The sequence below is a fragment of the Trichomycterus rosablanca genome, chromosome 20 (genome assembly GCF_030014385.1).
Source record: "Trichomycterus rosablanca isolate fTriRos1 chromosome 20, fTriRos1.hap1, whole genome shotgun sequence".
Classification (NCBI taxonomy): Eukaryota; Metazoa; Chordata; class Actinopteri; order Siluriformes; family Trichomycteridae; genus Trichomycterus; species Trichomycterus rosablanca.
In genome coordinates, this window is record NC_086007.1 from 2,618,191 (window position 1) to 2,632,909 (window position 14,719).

The 14,719-nt window shown below is 43.1% G+C and overlaps 1 protein-coding gene across 1 annotated transcript in view; it reads right to left on the bottom strand.

The window, feature by feature from the left end:
* Positions 1 to 14,719, bottom strand: part of aplp1 (amyloid beta (A4) precursor-like protein 1) — an 83,991-nt gene that overhangs the window by 11,057 nt on the left and 58,215 nt on the right. Inside the window, exons 3-7 of the mRNA XM_063016216.1 lie at positions 9,038 to 9,167; positions 7,062 to 7,174; positions 2,544 to 2,740; positions 1,718 to 2,007; positions 54 to 181 (exon numbers count right to left, since the gene is read on the bottom strand). Of these exons, the coding sequence (XP_062872286.1) occupies positions 54 to 181; positions 1,718 to 2,007; positions 2,544 to 2,740; positions 7,062 to 7,174; positions 9,038 to 9,167 (858 nt within the window). The remainder of the gene's footprint in view (positions 1 to 53; positions 182 to 1,717; positions 2,008 to 2,543; positions 2,741 to 7,061; positions 7,175 to 9,037; positions 9,168 to 14,719) is intronic.

Sequence of the window (14,719 nt, forward strand, 5' to 3'; positions counted from 1 at the left end):
ACACAGATCCGAACTTTCGGTGAATGTTCGATTTTAACGGTCACGCTCTTTACCTCATTGATGCGCTTCATCCGCCGCTCCTCCAGATCCATCTTAGCGCGGAGGAAGTTGGCGTGCTCGCTGTCTTCACTGGGCATCTCGAAATAGACGTCCACTCCGTCGGTAGGGCGCGCAGTGGGCACTGTCATTGCAGGAGAACCGAGATTAACGGATCCATACATCCAAAAATTTATTATTTATATCAAGGACTCAATGATTTCTGCAACAAACTTCCTTTGTAAATCTTCTGTTTATTAGGGTGCAGCCAGGCACCTGGTCTAATATAGAGCTACATGGAACAGTGGTCTCTTATCAAGGTGAATTAGAAGCTTGTTATCAGCTATTATGCCTAGGCTAATGTACAGATTAAGATTTAGAAGCCGACATTTGTAGGACTTCATAGCTGCGCTCCCCAACCTTTTTTGCACCACGGACCGGTTTCATATAAGATATAATTTCACGGACCGGCGGGGGCGGGAGGATTTAAAATAGAATAACTATAGAATGGAAAATCAGTGTGAATCTTGAGCTTTTTTCAGTGCAATGTGACGCTGCTCCCACCTATGGCAATGACACCCGAAAAGTGTTGGAAATTTAATTGCTCTTGTAGCATCTCTAATTATTTATTCTTTCTGTGCGGCCTGGTAATAAATGACCCATGGACCGGACTCGTTTCGTGCACAGGGGCACATTTATGCCTGAACAGGAAGGGGCCTTCCCTAACCTGAATTATAAATAATTTCCTTTATATTTAAAATTTTTTTTTTCACATCTTTGTCTTACTGTGCTTGCTACTGAAGCGCTAGGCAAGGTAGAACAACACCGGGGCTAAAAAGCCCCTAAAAAAGGGATAAATAAGTGGACAAAATAACATCAGCAGCCCACAATGGAGAAAGTTGACAGGACAGGACAGGGATAGCGCAGAACTGGTGGTCACAGTATGACAACGGCAACCCAGGCAACACATCAAACTTATCACAGCATCAAATTCATCAACACAAAACACAAAAAGATAGTTGATTAATAAAAATAGTGGCAATCTGGTCCCACTGAGGTTTACAAGATCTAACGTAAAGCATCCACAAGGGGGCGTCTTTGCACAAGTTTATTTTTATGCACCTGTAAAAATCCATTTATTTATTATTAGAAATGAAAGGGAACGTTCAGAACCTGTCGGTTCAGCCATGCACCCCACCGACTGGCGCACCCTATACACAATCTGCTCCAAAAAAGGGACGTCACGCCACCTCTGTGTGGAGTTTGCAATCTGATCTCCTAGGATGGCTACACGGTGGGGCCCAAAACTTCTCAACACAGAGGCGAGCTCCCAGAAAGCTAAAAAATGCTGGTAACACAGACCAGTGGAACACCAGATTGCACCAAGAAGCTTCAGAGATAAAGGGATGACCCGTGATATATAGAAAAACCTTCCACCTGGAGCGAGTTAATGCATTTTTTTGCCATTTTTGGCCAGCTGAGGGTTGCACGGAGGCACAGATGATTGATGTGTCAGCCTCTCTCAACTTAGAATCATCAGTCGTGCACCCCCGTGCCCCCTTTGCAGGCCATAAATAGCAACGCAGAAGTGCATGACCCATCCAGCAGCTGCTTCGTTACAGATATAAATCGTACAGTAATATTAGTGATGTCATAATTCGCTGTAATCGATCCCACCCACCGTCTCCACGAGCTTGAGGCTGCTGTGTTGGACTCTTCCCTCCCTGCGAGTTCTTCTCATAGTAAAAGTTCTCCATGTAGTCAGCGGTCTGATCGCGTCCGGAGTCGATGGGGTACTCGTACTCCTCCGGATCCTTCACCGTCGTGGCCGCCGCATCTTCGTCGTCCTCGTCGTCTTCGTCGTCTTCGACGTCCTCCTCCTCCACGGCCTCCTCTTCCTCCTCGTCCAAGTCGTCCTCCTCTACGTCGGTTTCGGGAGGAGGGCTGGACGTGGGTGGTGTTACCTTCACACTAAGAGTGAAATTAAGGAAGTCATGAACAGGAAAAAGACAAAGCCAGAAATTAACGTTACCTCACAGTTACACAATGTGGCCAAAGGTATGTGGACACCTGGCCATGAGCTTGCTGGACATCACATTACTATACTAAAAGCATTCTTGTAAAAGCCTCCAGTTTTAGGGAGCTTTTTTGGAGTGTGTCTGTGGGAGTTCATGACCACAGAGTCAAAAGAGCTGGGCGCTGGGCAGTCATGTGTGGTCAATAGGGTTAAGGACAGGGCTAGTGGAAAACCAGACAGGGCCAAACATTCAGAGAATGACAGTGAGAAGCCGTGAAATATATACAGAAACTTTCACCTGGAGCGTATCAACACTCATCAGGTTCATACGATCCATGAGATCACACACACAATACTGCGCCTCCATGCCCCACCTGCCGGTCAAACTAGGTCGTGAAGAGGGACACAACTCCGAGTGTAGAGCAGCTCTTGAACGGCTGCCACCCTGTTTGAAGGAACCAGGATGGAGTTAATGGATAGTGGTTCCTACCTGGTGGCCTCTTTGTCACCAGCTAGTGACACTAGTGGCGGAGTTGCACCCTGGGTACTGTCCCCACCCTCAGCTTCACCACGTCCGCTCGCCCCGACCCTTCCTGGACAGCAGACGTACTCGACCCCCCGGAAACGGTCACCACATGGGAGCAGCATCCCGTAACTGTGAAGCTCCAAACCGTCTACTGTGCACGCCTGAAAAGAGAGAGAGAGAGATGATGATGATGCGACAAAGCGTCCATTTAATAATCTGTCGTGTTCCTTTAGCAATAACTCTTGTGGATTTCCAGACCAATATATACAATACGGCCAAAAGTATTTGGACACCTGACCATGAGCTTGTTGGACTTCCCATTTAAGTCCCATTCAAGTTTGATGGACAATTTTGTATCTCCAATTCACCTCACCTGCACATCTTTGTACTGTGGGAGGAAACCGGAGCTCCTGGAGTAAACCCACATAGACACGGGGAGAACATGCAAACTCCACACAGAAAGGACCCAGACTGCTCTACCTGTGAATCGAACCCAGGACCTTCTTGCTGTGAGGCAACAGTGCTACCCACCGAGCCACCGTGCCGCCCCAAATGCTATGAAAATTAAGTGACCTCTGTGTGATCTTTTCAGCTATAACAACAGCTGCATTTCTGTGGGAATTTGTGCTTATTTGTGTGGCTGGGCACTGATGTTGGTGAAGAAAGCCTCAGTTGATGTTCCGGTTCATTCCAGAGCTGTTCGGTGGGGCTGAGGTCAGGACTCTGTGCAGGACGCTGGAGTTTCTTTAAATCGAGCTTTTCTTCATGTCTTTATAGAGCTTGATTTGCTGGAATGGGAAAGAGCCTTCCCTAAACTGTTGCTGCAAAGTTGGAAGCATTTAATTTTCTTTATATAATTAATTTATTACATTATTTTCCACTGTTTTCCTCTTTTTCATGAAAGGAAAAATGCTAGCATCGTTTTCTGTTGTGACTACGCTTGGGTGAGTTCATCAGCCCGATGCTAATGCAAACATGAATTGATACATAAATAAATGAAATTAATAAAAAAATAAAACGAACAGGAATTTGGAAATCTGAAGAGCGTAAATAGCAGTAAAGAGTTAAAACGAGGACAGAGGAAGAAGAAGGAGCAGGATGGAGAACACAGTGACAGGAACAGGACTGAAGTTTATTCTACAGGGTGTCGGAGGGAATGTTATGACATTAAAACGTTCTGGTGCTTTTATACGAGACTTTCCACATTAATGTCTCACGGCTGAAGTCCGATCTTTTTATACAGGATTAAATAGTGGTGAGATTTTAATGCAGCCGTTCTGCAGCCGGAAATGTTCTGGTATCTATGAAAACTATGGTTAAAAATAATAAATACCAGTTTTTATAAACATAATTCTGATTCTAACATGGTTGGTGGTTGTGTTTTGGGTGAAGGAACCACTTACTTTTAGGGATGTAACGATACACTCTACCCACGATGCGATGCGATTCACGATACTGGGTTCACGATACGATTTTTTTCCTGATTTTTTAAACAAAATTAAATTGAAGACAAATTATGACAAAGTTTCCTTTTATTATTTCTCTTTAAAAATATGAAATAAAATAAAATACTGTATTTGTGCTCATCTTTTATTTATCTAAATAATAAATGTCCTTTTATTTCTGAGGTAGGTACAAACTATGTAAAACAATGCTGCACGTTTCCCTTTTTGTCTAAAAAAAAAACTGAAATGAAATAAATCCAACATTAAATAAATAAATGAATAATACAAATGAAGAAATAAATGTGGTTGGAAAATTCCAAACCTGGCAACCCTGTAGTGACGTCAACCAGGCGAGGTGAATAGCGCTGGCGCCCTCTGCTGTTTAAAGTGAATATCGATTCATTATACATGTAAACAGATTTGAATCATTACACGTCTTGTGGTGCATCGTTACATCCCTACTTACTATATAGCTTCATTATTAGTTTTTGTATTGGTATTAAAATAAAATGACCTTTATTTTTCTATTCATTTCTGCATTTTCACTCGTTTTTCTCCCGATTTTTAAGTAGTCAATCTGTCTTCCGCTGCTGGTGGATCCCTAATTGTGTTTGAGGAGGGTATATTACTGCTCACGCCTCCTCCGACACCCGAGGAGTTCTGAATCTCTGCGCTGGTGTGCTGGCTGAATATCGAGCTGCGCCACCTGGGCGCTTGTATAATCTTTAAAGCATAACAACAAACGCTCTTCTGAGAAGGCTTCTCACAAGTTTTTGAAGAGTATCTGTGGGAACTTGTGCCCATTCAGTCAAAAGAGCATTTGTATGTTCCAGTTCTTTCCAGAGCTGTTGAATTGGGCTGAAGTCAGGACACTGTGCAGGACACTGGAGTTTCTTTAAACTGAGCTTGTCTTCATGCTGGAACAGGAGTGGACCTTCCCTAAACTGTTGCTGCACAGTTGGAAGCATCTAATGTCCTTATTATAACTGATCTATTACACATTTAAGCATAAATGTAGCTGAAACACATGAATTTAAAATACGTCTTGCTCTAAATGTGCGAGTGTGTGTGTGTGTGTGTGTGTGTCTGCCCCGTGATGGGGTGCTGATTCAGACCCACAGCGACCCTGACCAGGATAGAAGTGAATACATGTTTGTATGAGTGGACTTATTCATAAGTATAAAGACGTTAGGAGTGTAAATGTGAAGTGAATATGTGCTCGGGAAGTTTATTAAATAACAAAATAACAAAAACGCTCCTCAGTCCGGGACGGACGAGTCGGAATAAATAAATTATAAACCCATCACCACCCTCAACATCCAAACGAGTGCGGAGCGGTAAAGTAGTCCCTAATGAGTCGTTCTCCGCACTCCCGACTTCCCATGCTAACATAATATGGAAATAATAGCAGCGCTCCTGTATAATGTTGCAGCGCCTCATTAGCACTATATTAGAGTTTGGAAAAGCAGTTCTGCTCCGACGAATGCAGATTTACTCCTCACCGTACGTTCTAACGCTTTCAACAAATACAAACAACTGTGTCTGTGTGCAGAATGCTGAATCTAGAATGTCTGAATGCTTAATATGTTCAGTTTTGTGCATTTTACTGAGTACAGTTACAGAAATACGAGCATCCACAGTTAGCATGTCATTAAGATCCTGCAGAAATTTCAATTGCTTGGATTTTGGTGTGGATCAGCTCAAATACCCGCATTCTCCACTGGAGCTCTATTTTCAGAATATGCAGATTATCATAAAAGCTGTTTTATATAAATCAGAAATAAACTGAATCCCTGATCTGCGCCGTGGCTAAATGCCGCAAATGTAAACGTAAATTAAAACGTTAACTAATAGGCTAATGCAACCCTGACGCGATTTTCAGAAAAGATTTGAAAGCATTTTTATAAATCTCTTATCAGTCCTGTGTCTCGCTGCGTGGGTTTCCTCTGGGAGCTCTGGTTTCCTCCCACAGTCCAAAGACGTGCAAGTGAGATAAACTGGAGATACAAAATGTGTGTGTGTATGTGTGTGTGTTTGCTCTGTGATGGACTGGTGACCTGTCCAGGGTGTTTCCACTTTTCGCCAAATTAATTATACCCACCACGACCCTGACCAGGATAAAGCAGTGGTAAAACAGACAATGAATGAATGAATGAAGCTCAAAGAGGGTACTGGAAAAGCTGAGTCTTCCACAGCCAACCATCGCAAGTCATGACAGCATAATGACATGAATAATAATAACAATAGTAATAGTAATAATAATAATAATAATAATATTAACAATAATAATGGTAATAATAATAATAATAATAATAGCAATATTAATAATAATAATAATAGTAATAATAATATTAATAATAGTAATATTAGTAATAATAATAGTAATAATCATATCAATAATAATACTAGTAATATTAATAATATTAATAATAATAGTAATAATCATATCAATAATAATACTAGTAATATTAATAATATTAATAATAGTAATAATAACAGTAATAATAATAACAATGTTAATAATAATAACATTAATAATAACAACATTAATAATAATAATAATAATATTAATAATAATAATAATGATAATAATAATAATAATAATAATAATAATTATTATTATTATAACAATAATAATAATAATAATAATAATATTAATAATAATAATAATGATAATAATAATAATAATAATAATAGTAATAATAATAATTATAACAATAATAATAATAATAATAATAATATTAATAATAATAATAATGATAATAATAATAATAATAATAATAATAGTAATAATAATAATTATAACAATAATAATAATAATAATGTCTGCTTGTAGCTGCTCTGAATTATATGTGATGATTTGGCGACTACATGTCAACATTTTCAAGCTGTTTAAAGACAAATTTGTTTATTTTTTGAAATATAAAGTATTTGCCCGTCTTTACCAAAACCTACTGATAATTCTGGAGCTGTGTAGATGTAAAACTGGTGAAGTATAAATACGGTAAATTACTGTGGTACAAAAACCACTCAGTACCTCTTTGGCGATGTTGTGCCAGTACACGTAGCTCTCGCAGGAATCCATCTTCTCCTGGTGCAGGAAACGACAACGGTCAGGAACCAGCAGAGCCTCGCTAACGTACTCACCACCTGCAGGGGGCAGCGAAACACGGCGTCACATACAGTGTTTTATCTAATATATGTTTAGTGTAAATATCCACTTCACATGCACACATGGTGTCTTTAAATGTGTAAATATAAACAACATACAGTGTATCACAAAAGTGAGTACACCCCTCACATTTCTGCAAATATTTGATTATATCTTTTCATGGGACAACACTATAGACATGAAACTTGGATATAACTTAGAGTAGTCAGTGTACAGCTTGTATAGCAGTGCAGATTTACTGTCTTCTGAAAATAACTCAACACACAGCCATTAATGTCTAAATAGCTGCAACATAAGTGAGTACACCCCACAGTGAACATGTCCAAATTGTGCCCAAATGTGTCGTTGTCCCTCCCTGGTGTCATGTGTCAAGGTCCCAGGTGTAAATGGGGAGCAGGGCTGTTAAATTTGGTGTTTTGGGTACAATTCTCTCATACTGGCCACTGGATATTCAACATGGCACCTCATGGCAAAGAACTCTCTGAGGATGTGAGAAATAGAATTGTTGCTCTCCACAAAGATGGCCTGGGCTATAAGAAGATTGCTAACACCCTGAAACTGAGCTACAGCATGGTGGCCAAGGTCATACAGCGGTTTTCCAGGACAGGTTCCACTCGGAACAGGCTTCGCCAGGGTCGACCAAAGAAGTCGAGTCCACGTGTTCGGCGTCATATCCAGAGGTTGGCTTTAAAAAATAGACACATGAGTGCTGCCAGCATTGCTGCAGAGGTTGAAGACGTGGGAGGTCAGCCTGTCAGTGCTCAGACCATACGCCGCACACTGCATCAACTCGGTCTGCATGGTCGTCATCCCAGAAGGAAGCTGACGCACAAGAAAGCCCGCAAACAGTTTGCTGAAGACAAGCAGTCCAAGAACATGGATTACTGGAATGCCCTGTGGTCTGACGAGACCAAGATAAACTTGTTTGGCTCAGATGGTGTCCAGCATATGTGGCAGCGCCCTGGTGAGAAGTACCAAGACAACTGTATCTTGCCTACAGTCAAGCATGGTGGTGGTAGCATCATGGTCTTGGGCTGCATGAGTGTTGCTGGCACTGGGGAGCTGCAGTTCATTGAGGGAAACATGAATTCCAACATGTACTGTGACATTCTGAAACAGAGCATGATCCCTCCCTTCGAAAACTGGGCCTCATGGCAGTTTTCCAACAGGATAACGACCCCAAACACAACCTCCAAGATGACAACTGCCTTGCTGAGGAAGCTGAAGGTAAAGGTGATGGACTAAACCCAATTAAGCACCTGTGGCGCATCCTCAAGTGGAAGGTGGAGGAGTTCAAGGTGTCTAACATCCACCAGCTCCGTGATGTCATCATGGAGGAGTGGAAGAGGATTCCAGTAGCAACCTGTGCAGCTCTGGTGAATTCCATGCCCAGGAGGGTTAAGGCAGTGCTGGATAATAATGGTGGTCACACAAAATATTGACACTTTGGGCACAATTTGGACATGTTCACTGTGGGGTGTACTCACTTATGTTGCCAGCCATTTAGACATTAATGGCTGTGTGTTGAGTTATTTTCAGAAGACAGTAAATCTACACTGCTATACAAGTTGTACACTGACTACTCTAAGTTATATCCAAGTTTTATTTCTATAGTGTTGTCCCATGAAAAGATATAATGAAATATTTGCAGAAATGTGAGGGGTGTACTCACTTTTGTGATACACTGTATACTGCATGTCATTATAAGTAAAGCTAATGATCAGGGCGCTCGAGTGGCACAGCAGTCTGATACGCCAGGTCTCAGCCAGGTCCGGCGATCTATAGAAACAACAGGTCTGTACAGGTAGAAGCAATAATTAAAGACAGGATATTAGACTCACCCAGACAGCGATACGGGACGACGATGAAAGGTCGAATCTGGCAGTGACCCCAGCCCTTCTTACACCAGGTCGTGATGGTCACCGGGGTGGACGCCTCTTCCACATGAGAGATCTGCAAGCCTGGGTACATCTGTAACACACACAGGTACGAATATGGGCACAGAGGGACGGGAGTCAGGTTCAGGTAGTTCAGAGTGTAGTGATGTGATGATGATTAAAGTCTTTTACCTTGACGTTGACGCTCCTATTTTGCACATAAAAATCCCTATGAATTATTTATCAAAGGCAGTTGGACTTTTATTACCCTGATACTGCTCATGAATACAAAATACCTCATAAAAAAGCAGAATTCCAGGTTTAACTTTACCTGGGGGGGGGTTAAAATTTGCCCCCTAGCACTCTTACAGAAGGTTGTTTGGTCTACAGAAAACCACACTACGCTCTAGGTGTTCCTCCACCACTCGTGCCGGTGCCTTGACCAAACAACAAGAGTCTCTGTCACTATTTTGTGTGTGTTAGTGATAGAGGGAATTAGCCACGTCCAAATAATATATAGAGAAATCTGACCGCTTGTATTAGATACATTTTGTTGGATTGCTGCTGTCCTGTGTAACGTCCCAACCTGTCATAACCTCGCTAACCTGGTGAACATCCTGGAAACGCAGTCCTAGTATTCTCTACTGCTCTCGCTAGCTCACTTTCTAGCATTCTTAGTCCCTTGATCCCTTCTGGAAACTCAGTCGAGTAACAATAGTGGCTCTTCAGTGTCTGCAGCTGCCATGGGCACACATTTGTTTCCCCGTGGGTGGCATGACAGAAAAAAAGCACTGGCAGGAACTTGAGAACCTTCTTCTTCTGGTGAGCGTGTGGATGGTGGATTGAGTAGCTGGCTGAGTAGCTGGCGGAGCAGCGGACATGCACTCTTTTGTTTCCCCACTGAAGTTGTGATAGAAAAGTAGTAGTACCAGAAACTTCAGAACCTTCAGAAGGTTCTTCTGGTGAGCGTGTGGGTGGTGGATTGAGTAGCTGGTGGAGCAGTGCACAAGCACTCTATTTTTTCTTCCAAATCCGTCCATTTCTTTCCCATGTTGACTGCTGATTGCGTCCGGTCTGGTGCAGTGTTACTGCTCCCATAATGCGATCACCGTCCACTTCAAGATGTGGATTTTTATTAATTTTCTTGTCTTTCTAAGTCTTTCGCAGCATTATTTGAGTATTTATTATGTTTTAGTTTAATATTACAAGTACAAGGTTACGCAAAGAGCTCACCCAACCCCTGACAGGCCTGAATTAAGCTTGTTTAAACACCGACCCCCCAACATCACAACCAGTTTAACATTATTAACCAATTGAAGACCAATAAAATAGACATACGTTTTTTATATATATTTTACCTATGCATTTTCTCCCCTTTTTCTCCCTTTTAGTTCGTCCAATTGCCAGATTGCGTCACGCTTCCTCTCCACCGATGCCGATCCCTGCTCTGACTCCGAGAACGAAGCTAACACACGCCCCCTCTGACACGTGTGCAGCATGCCGCATGCATCTTATCACCTACACTTTGATGAGTGCAGTGCAGCTCAGCACTGTGTGCGGAGAGACACACCCTGAGAGCACTCTCTTCCTGTCTCTGTGCAGGCGCCATCAATCAGCCAGCAGAGGTAGTAATTGCATTAGTTAAAAGGGAGATCCTATCCGCTTAATCCCGCCCATTTCTGAACAACAGGCCAATCGTTGTTCATGTGGCTGCCCAGCCCAGCCGGCAGGCAGAGTCGAGACTCGAAACGATGTATTCGAGATCCCAGCTCTGGTTCCAAAGCGTGTTTTTACCGCTGCGCCACCTGAGCTGACACGATTTTTAATCTAGTTGAGCTTAAATGATTAAATCTTTATTAAATCAAAACCTTTAATGTTGCTGTGATGATACACGAGCTAAAACATCTCTGCGGATCCCTGTACGGACTCCAGGACCCCGAGAACACAGAGATGCGTGTAAAATTCCCTCAGTGCTGGTCCATATGGCGCGATGATCATCCCGCTGGCACCGCCTTCGCTCTCGGCTGGTGCGCCGCCCGCTACACGGCCCGGAAGGAAATGACATGTTCTCTTTCTTTTGTTTTGCTTCATTAAGTCATGTGATCGCTCTCGAAGGGGGCAGAGCGCTCATGCCAACCAAGTGTGTACGGAAAGGCGGAGTGTGCCAGCACACCAGACACCAGCGCATTAGCAGTGTTTGCTTTAGTTCCCGAGCCTGGCGTGGTTACAGGAGCCGGAGATGCAGCGGCAGTGCTGCAGTGCAGAGATGCTGAACACTGTGTTTGCTCATTCTGCACTTACAGCGATATACAGGGGTTGGACAAAATAACTGAAACACCTGGTTTTAGACCACAATAATTTATTAGTATGGTGTAGGGCCTCCTTTTGCGGCCAATACAGCGTCAATTCGTCTTGGAAATGACATATACAAGTCCTGCACAGTGGTCAGAGGGATTTTAAGCCATTCTTCTTGCAGGATAGTGACCAGGTCACTACGTGATGCTGGTGGAGGAAAACGTTTCCTGACTCGCTTCTCCAAAACACCCCAAAGTGGCTCAATAATATTTAGATCTGGTGACTGTGCAGGCCATGGGAGATGTTCAACTTCACTTTCATGTTCATCAAACCAATCTTTCACCAGTCTTGCTGTGTGTATTGGTGCATTGTCATCCTGGTACACGGCACCGCCATTGGATGCACATGGTCCTCCAGAATGGTTCGGTAGTCCTTGGCAGTGACGCGCCCATCTAGCACAAGTATTGGGCCAAGGGAATGCCATGATATGGCAGCCCAAACCATCACTGATCCACCCCCATGCTTCACTCTGGGCATGCAACAGTCTGGGTGGTACGCTTCTTTGGGGCTTCTCCACACCGTAACTCTCCCGGATGTGGGGAAAACAGTAAAGCTGGACTCATCAGAGAACAATACATGTTTCACATTGTCCACAGCCCAAGATTTGCGCTCCTTGCACCATTGAAACCGACGTTTGGCATTGGCACGAGTGACCAAAGGTTTGGCTATAGCAGCCCGGCCGTGTATATCGACCCTGTGGAGCGCCCGACGGACAGTTCTGGTGGAAACAGGAGAGTTGAGGTGCACATTTAATTCTGCCGTGATTTGGGCAGCCGTGGTTTTATGTTTTTTGGATACAATCCGGGTTAGCACCCGAACATCCCTTTCAGACAGCTTCCTCTTGCGTCCACAGTTAATCCTGTTGGATGTGGTCTGTCCTTCTTGGTGGTATGCTGACATTACCCTGGATACCGTGTCTCTTGATACATCACAAAGACTTGCTGTCTTGGTCACAGATGCGCCAGCAAGACGTGCACCAACAATTTGTCCTCTTTTGAACTCTGGTATGTCACCCATAATGTTGTGTGCATTGCAATATTTTGAGCAAAACTGTGCTCTTACCCTGCTAATTGAACCTTCACACTCTGCTCTCACTGGTGCAATGTGCAATTAATGAAGATTGGCCACCAGACTGGTCCAATTTAGCCATGAAACCTCCCACACAAAAATGACAGGTGTTTCAGTTATTTTGTCCAACCCCTGTATATATATACATATATACATACAGTGTATCACAAAAGTGAGTACACCCCTCACATTTCTGCAAATATTTTATTATATCTTTTCATGGGACAACACTATAGAACTAAAACTTGGATATAACTTAGAGTAGTCAATGTACAACTTGTATAGCAGTGTAGATTTACTGTCTTCTGAAAATAACTCAACACACAGCCATTAATGTCTAAATAGCTGGCAACATAAGTGAGTACACCCCACAGTGAACATGTCCAAATTGTGCCCAAAGTGTCAATATTTTGTGTGACCACCATTATTATCCAGCACTGCCTTAACCCTCCTGGGCATGGAATTCACCAGAGCTGCACAGGTTGCTACTGGAATACTCTTCCACTCCTCCATGATGACTTCACGGAGCTGGTGGATGTTAGACACCTTGAACTCCTCCACCTTCCACTTGAGGATGCGCCACAGGTGCTCAATTGGGTTTAGTCCATCACCTTTACCTTCAGCTTCCTCAGCAAGGCAGTTGTCATCTTGGAGGTTGTGTTTGGGGTCGTTATCCTGTTGGAAAACTGCCATGAGGCCCAGTTTTCGAAGGGAGGGGATCATGCTCTGTTTCAGAATGTCACAGTACATGTTGGAATTCATGTTTCCCTCAATGAACTGCAGCTCCCCAGTGCCAGCAACACTCATGCAGCCCAAGACCATGATGTTACCACCACCATGCTTGACTGTAGGCAAGATACAGTTGTCTTGGTACTTCTCACCAGGGCGCCGCCACACATGCTGGACACCATCTGAGCCAAACAAGTTTATCTTGGTCTCGTCAGACCACAGGGCATTCCAGTAATCCATGTTCTTGGACTGCTTGTCTTCAGCAAACTGTTTGCGGGCTTTCTTGTGCGTCAGCTTCCTTCTGGGATGACGACCATGCAGACCGAGTTGATGCAGTGTGCGGCGTATGGTCTGAGCACTGACAGGCTGACCTCCCACGTCTTCAACCTCTGCAGCAATGCTGGCAGCACTCATGTGTCCATTTTTTAAAGCCAACCTCTGGATATGACGCCGAACACGTGGACTCAACTTCTTTGGTCGACCCTGGCGAAGCCTGTTCCGAGTGGAACCTGTCCTGGAAAACCGCTGTATGACCTTGGCCACCATGCTGTAGCTCAGTTTCAGGGTGTTAGCAATCTTCTTATAGCCCAGGCCATCTTTGTGGAGAGCAACAATTCTATTTCTCACATCCTCAGAGAGTTCTTTGCCATGAGGTACCATGTTGAATATCCAGTGGCCAGTATGAGAGAATTGTACCCAAAACACCAAATTTAACAGCCCTGCTCCCCATTTACACCTGGGACCTTGACACATGACACCAGGGAGGGACAACGACACATTTGGGCACAATTTGGACATGTTCACTGTGGGGTGTACTCACTTATGTTGCCAGCTATTTAGACATTAATGGCTGTGTGTTGAGTTATTTTCAGAAGACAGTAAATCTACACTGCTATACAAGCTGTACACTGACTACTCTAAGTTATATCCAAGTTTCATGTCTATAGTGTTGTCCCATGAAAAGATATAATAAAATATTTGCAGAAATGTGAGGGGTGTACTCACTTTTGTGATACACTGTACATACATATATACTGTATATATATACAGGTCCTTCTCAAAAAATTAGCATATTGTGATAAAGTTCATTATTTTCCATAATGTAATGATAAAAATTAAACTTTCATATATTTTAGATTCATTGCACACCAACTGAAATATTTCAGGTCTTTTATTGTTTTAATACTGATGATTTTGGCATACAGCTCATGAAAACCCAAAATTCCTATCTCAAAAAATTAGCATATTTCATCCGACCAATAAAAGAAAAGTGTTTTTAATACAAAAAAAGTCAACCTTCAAATAATTATGTTCAGTTATGCACTCAATACTTGGTCGGGAATCCTTTTGCAGAAATGACTGCTTCAATGCGGCGTGGCATGGAGGCAATCAGCCTGTGGCACTGCTGAGGTGTTATGGAGGCCCAGGATGCTTCGATAGCGGCCTTAAGCTCATCCAGAGTGTTGGGTCTTGTGTCTCTCAACTTTCTCTTCA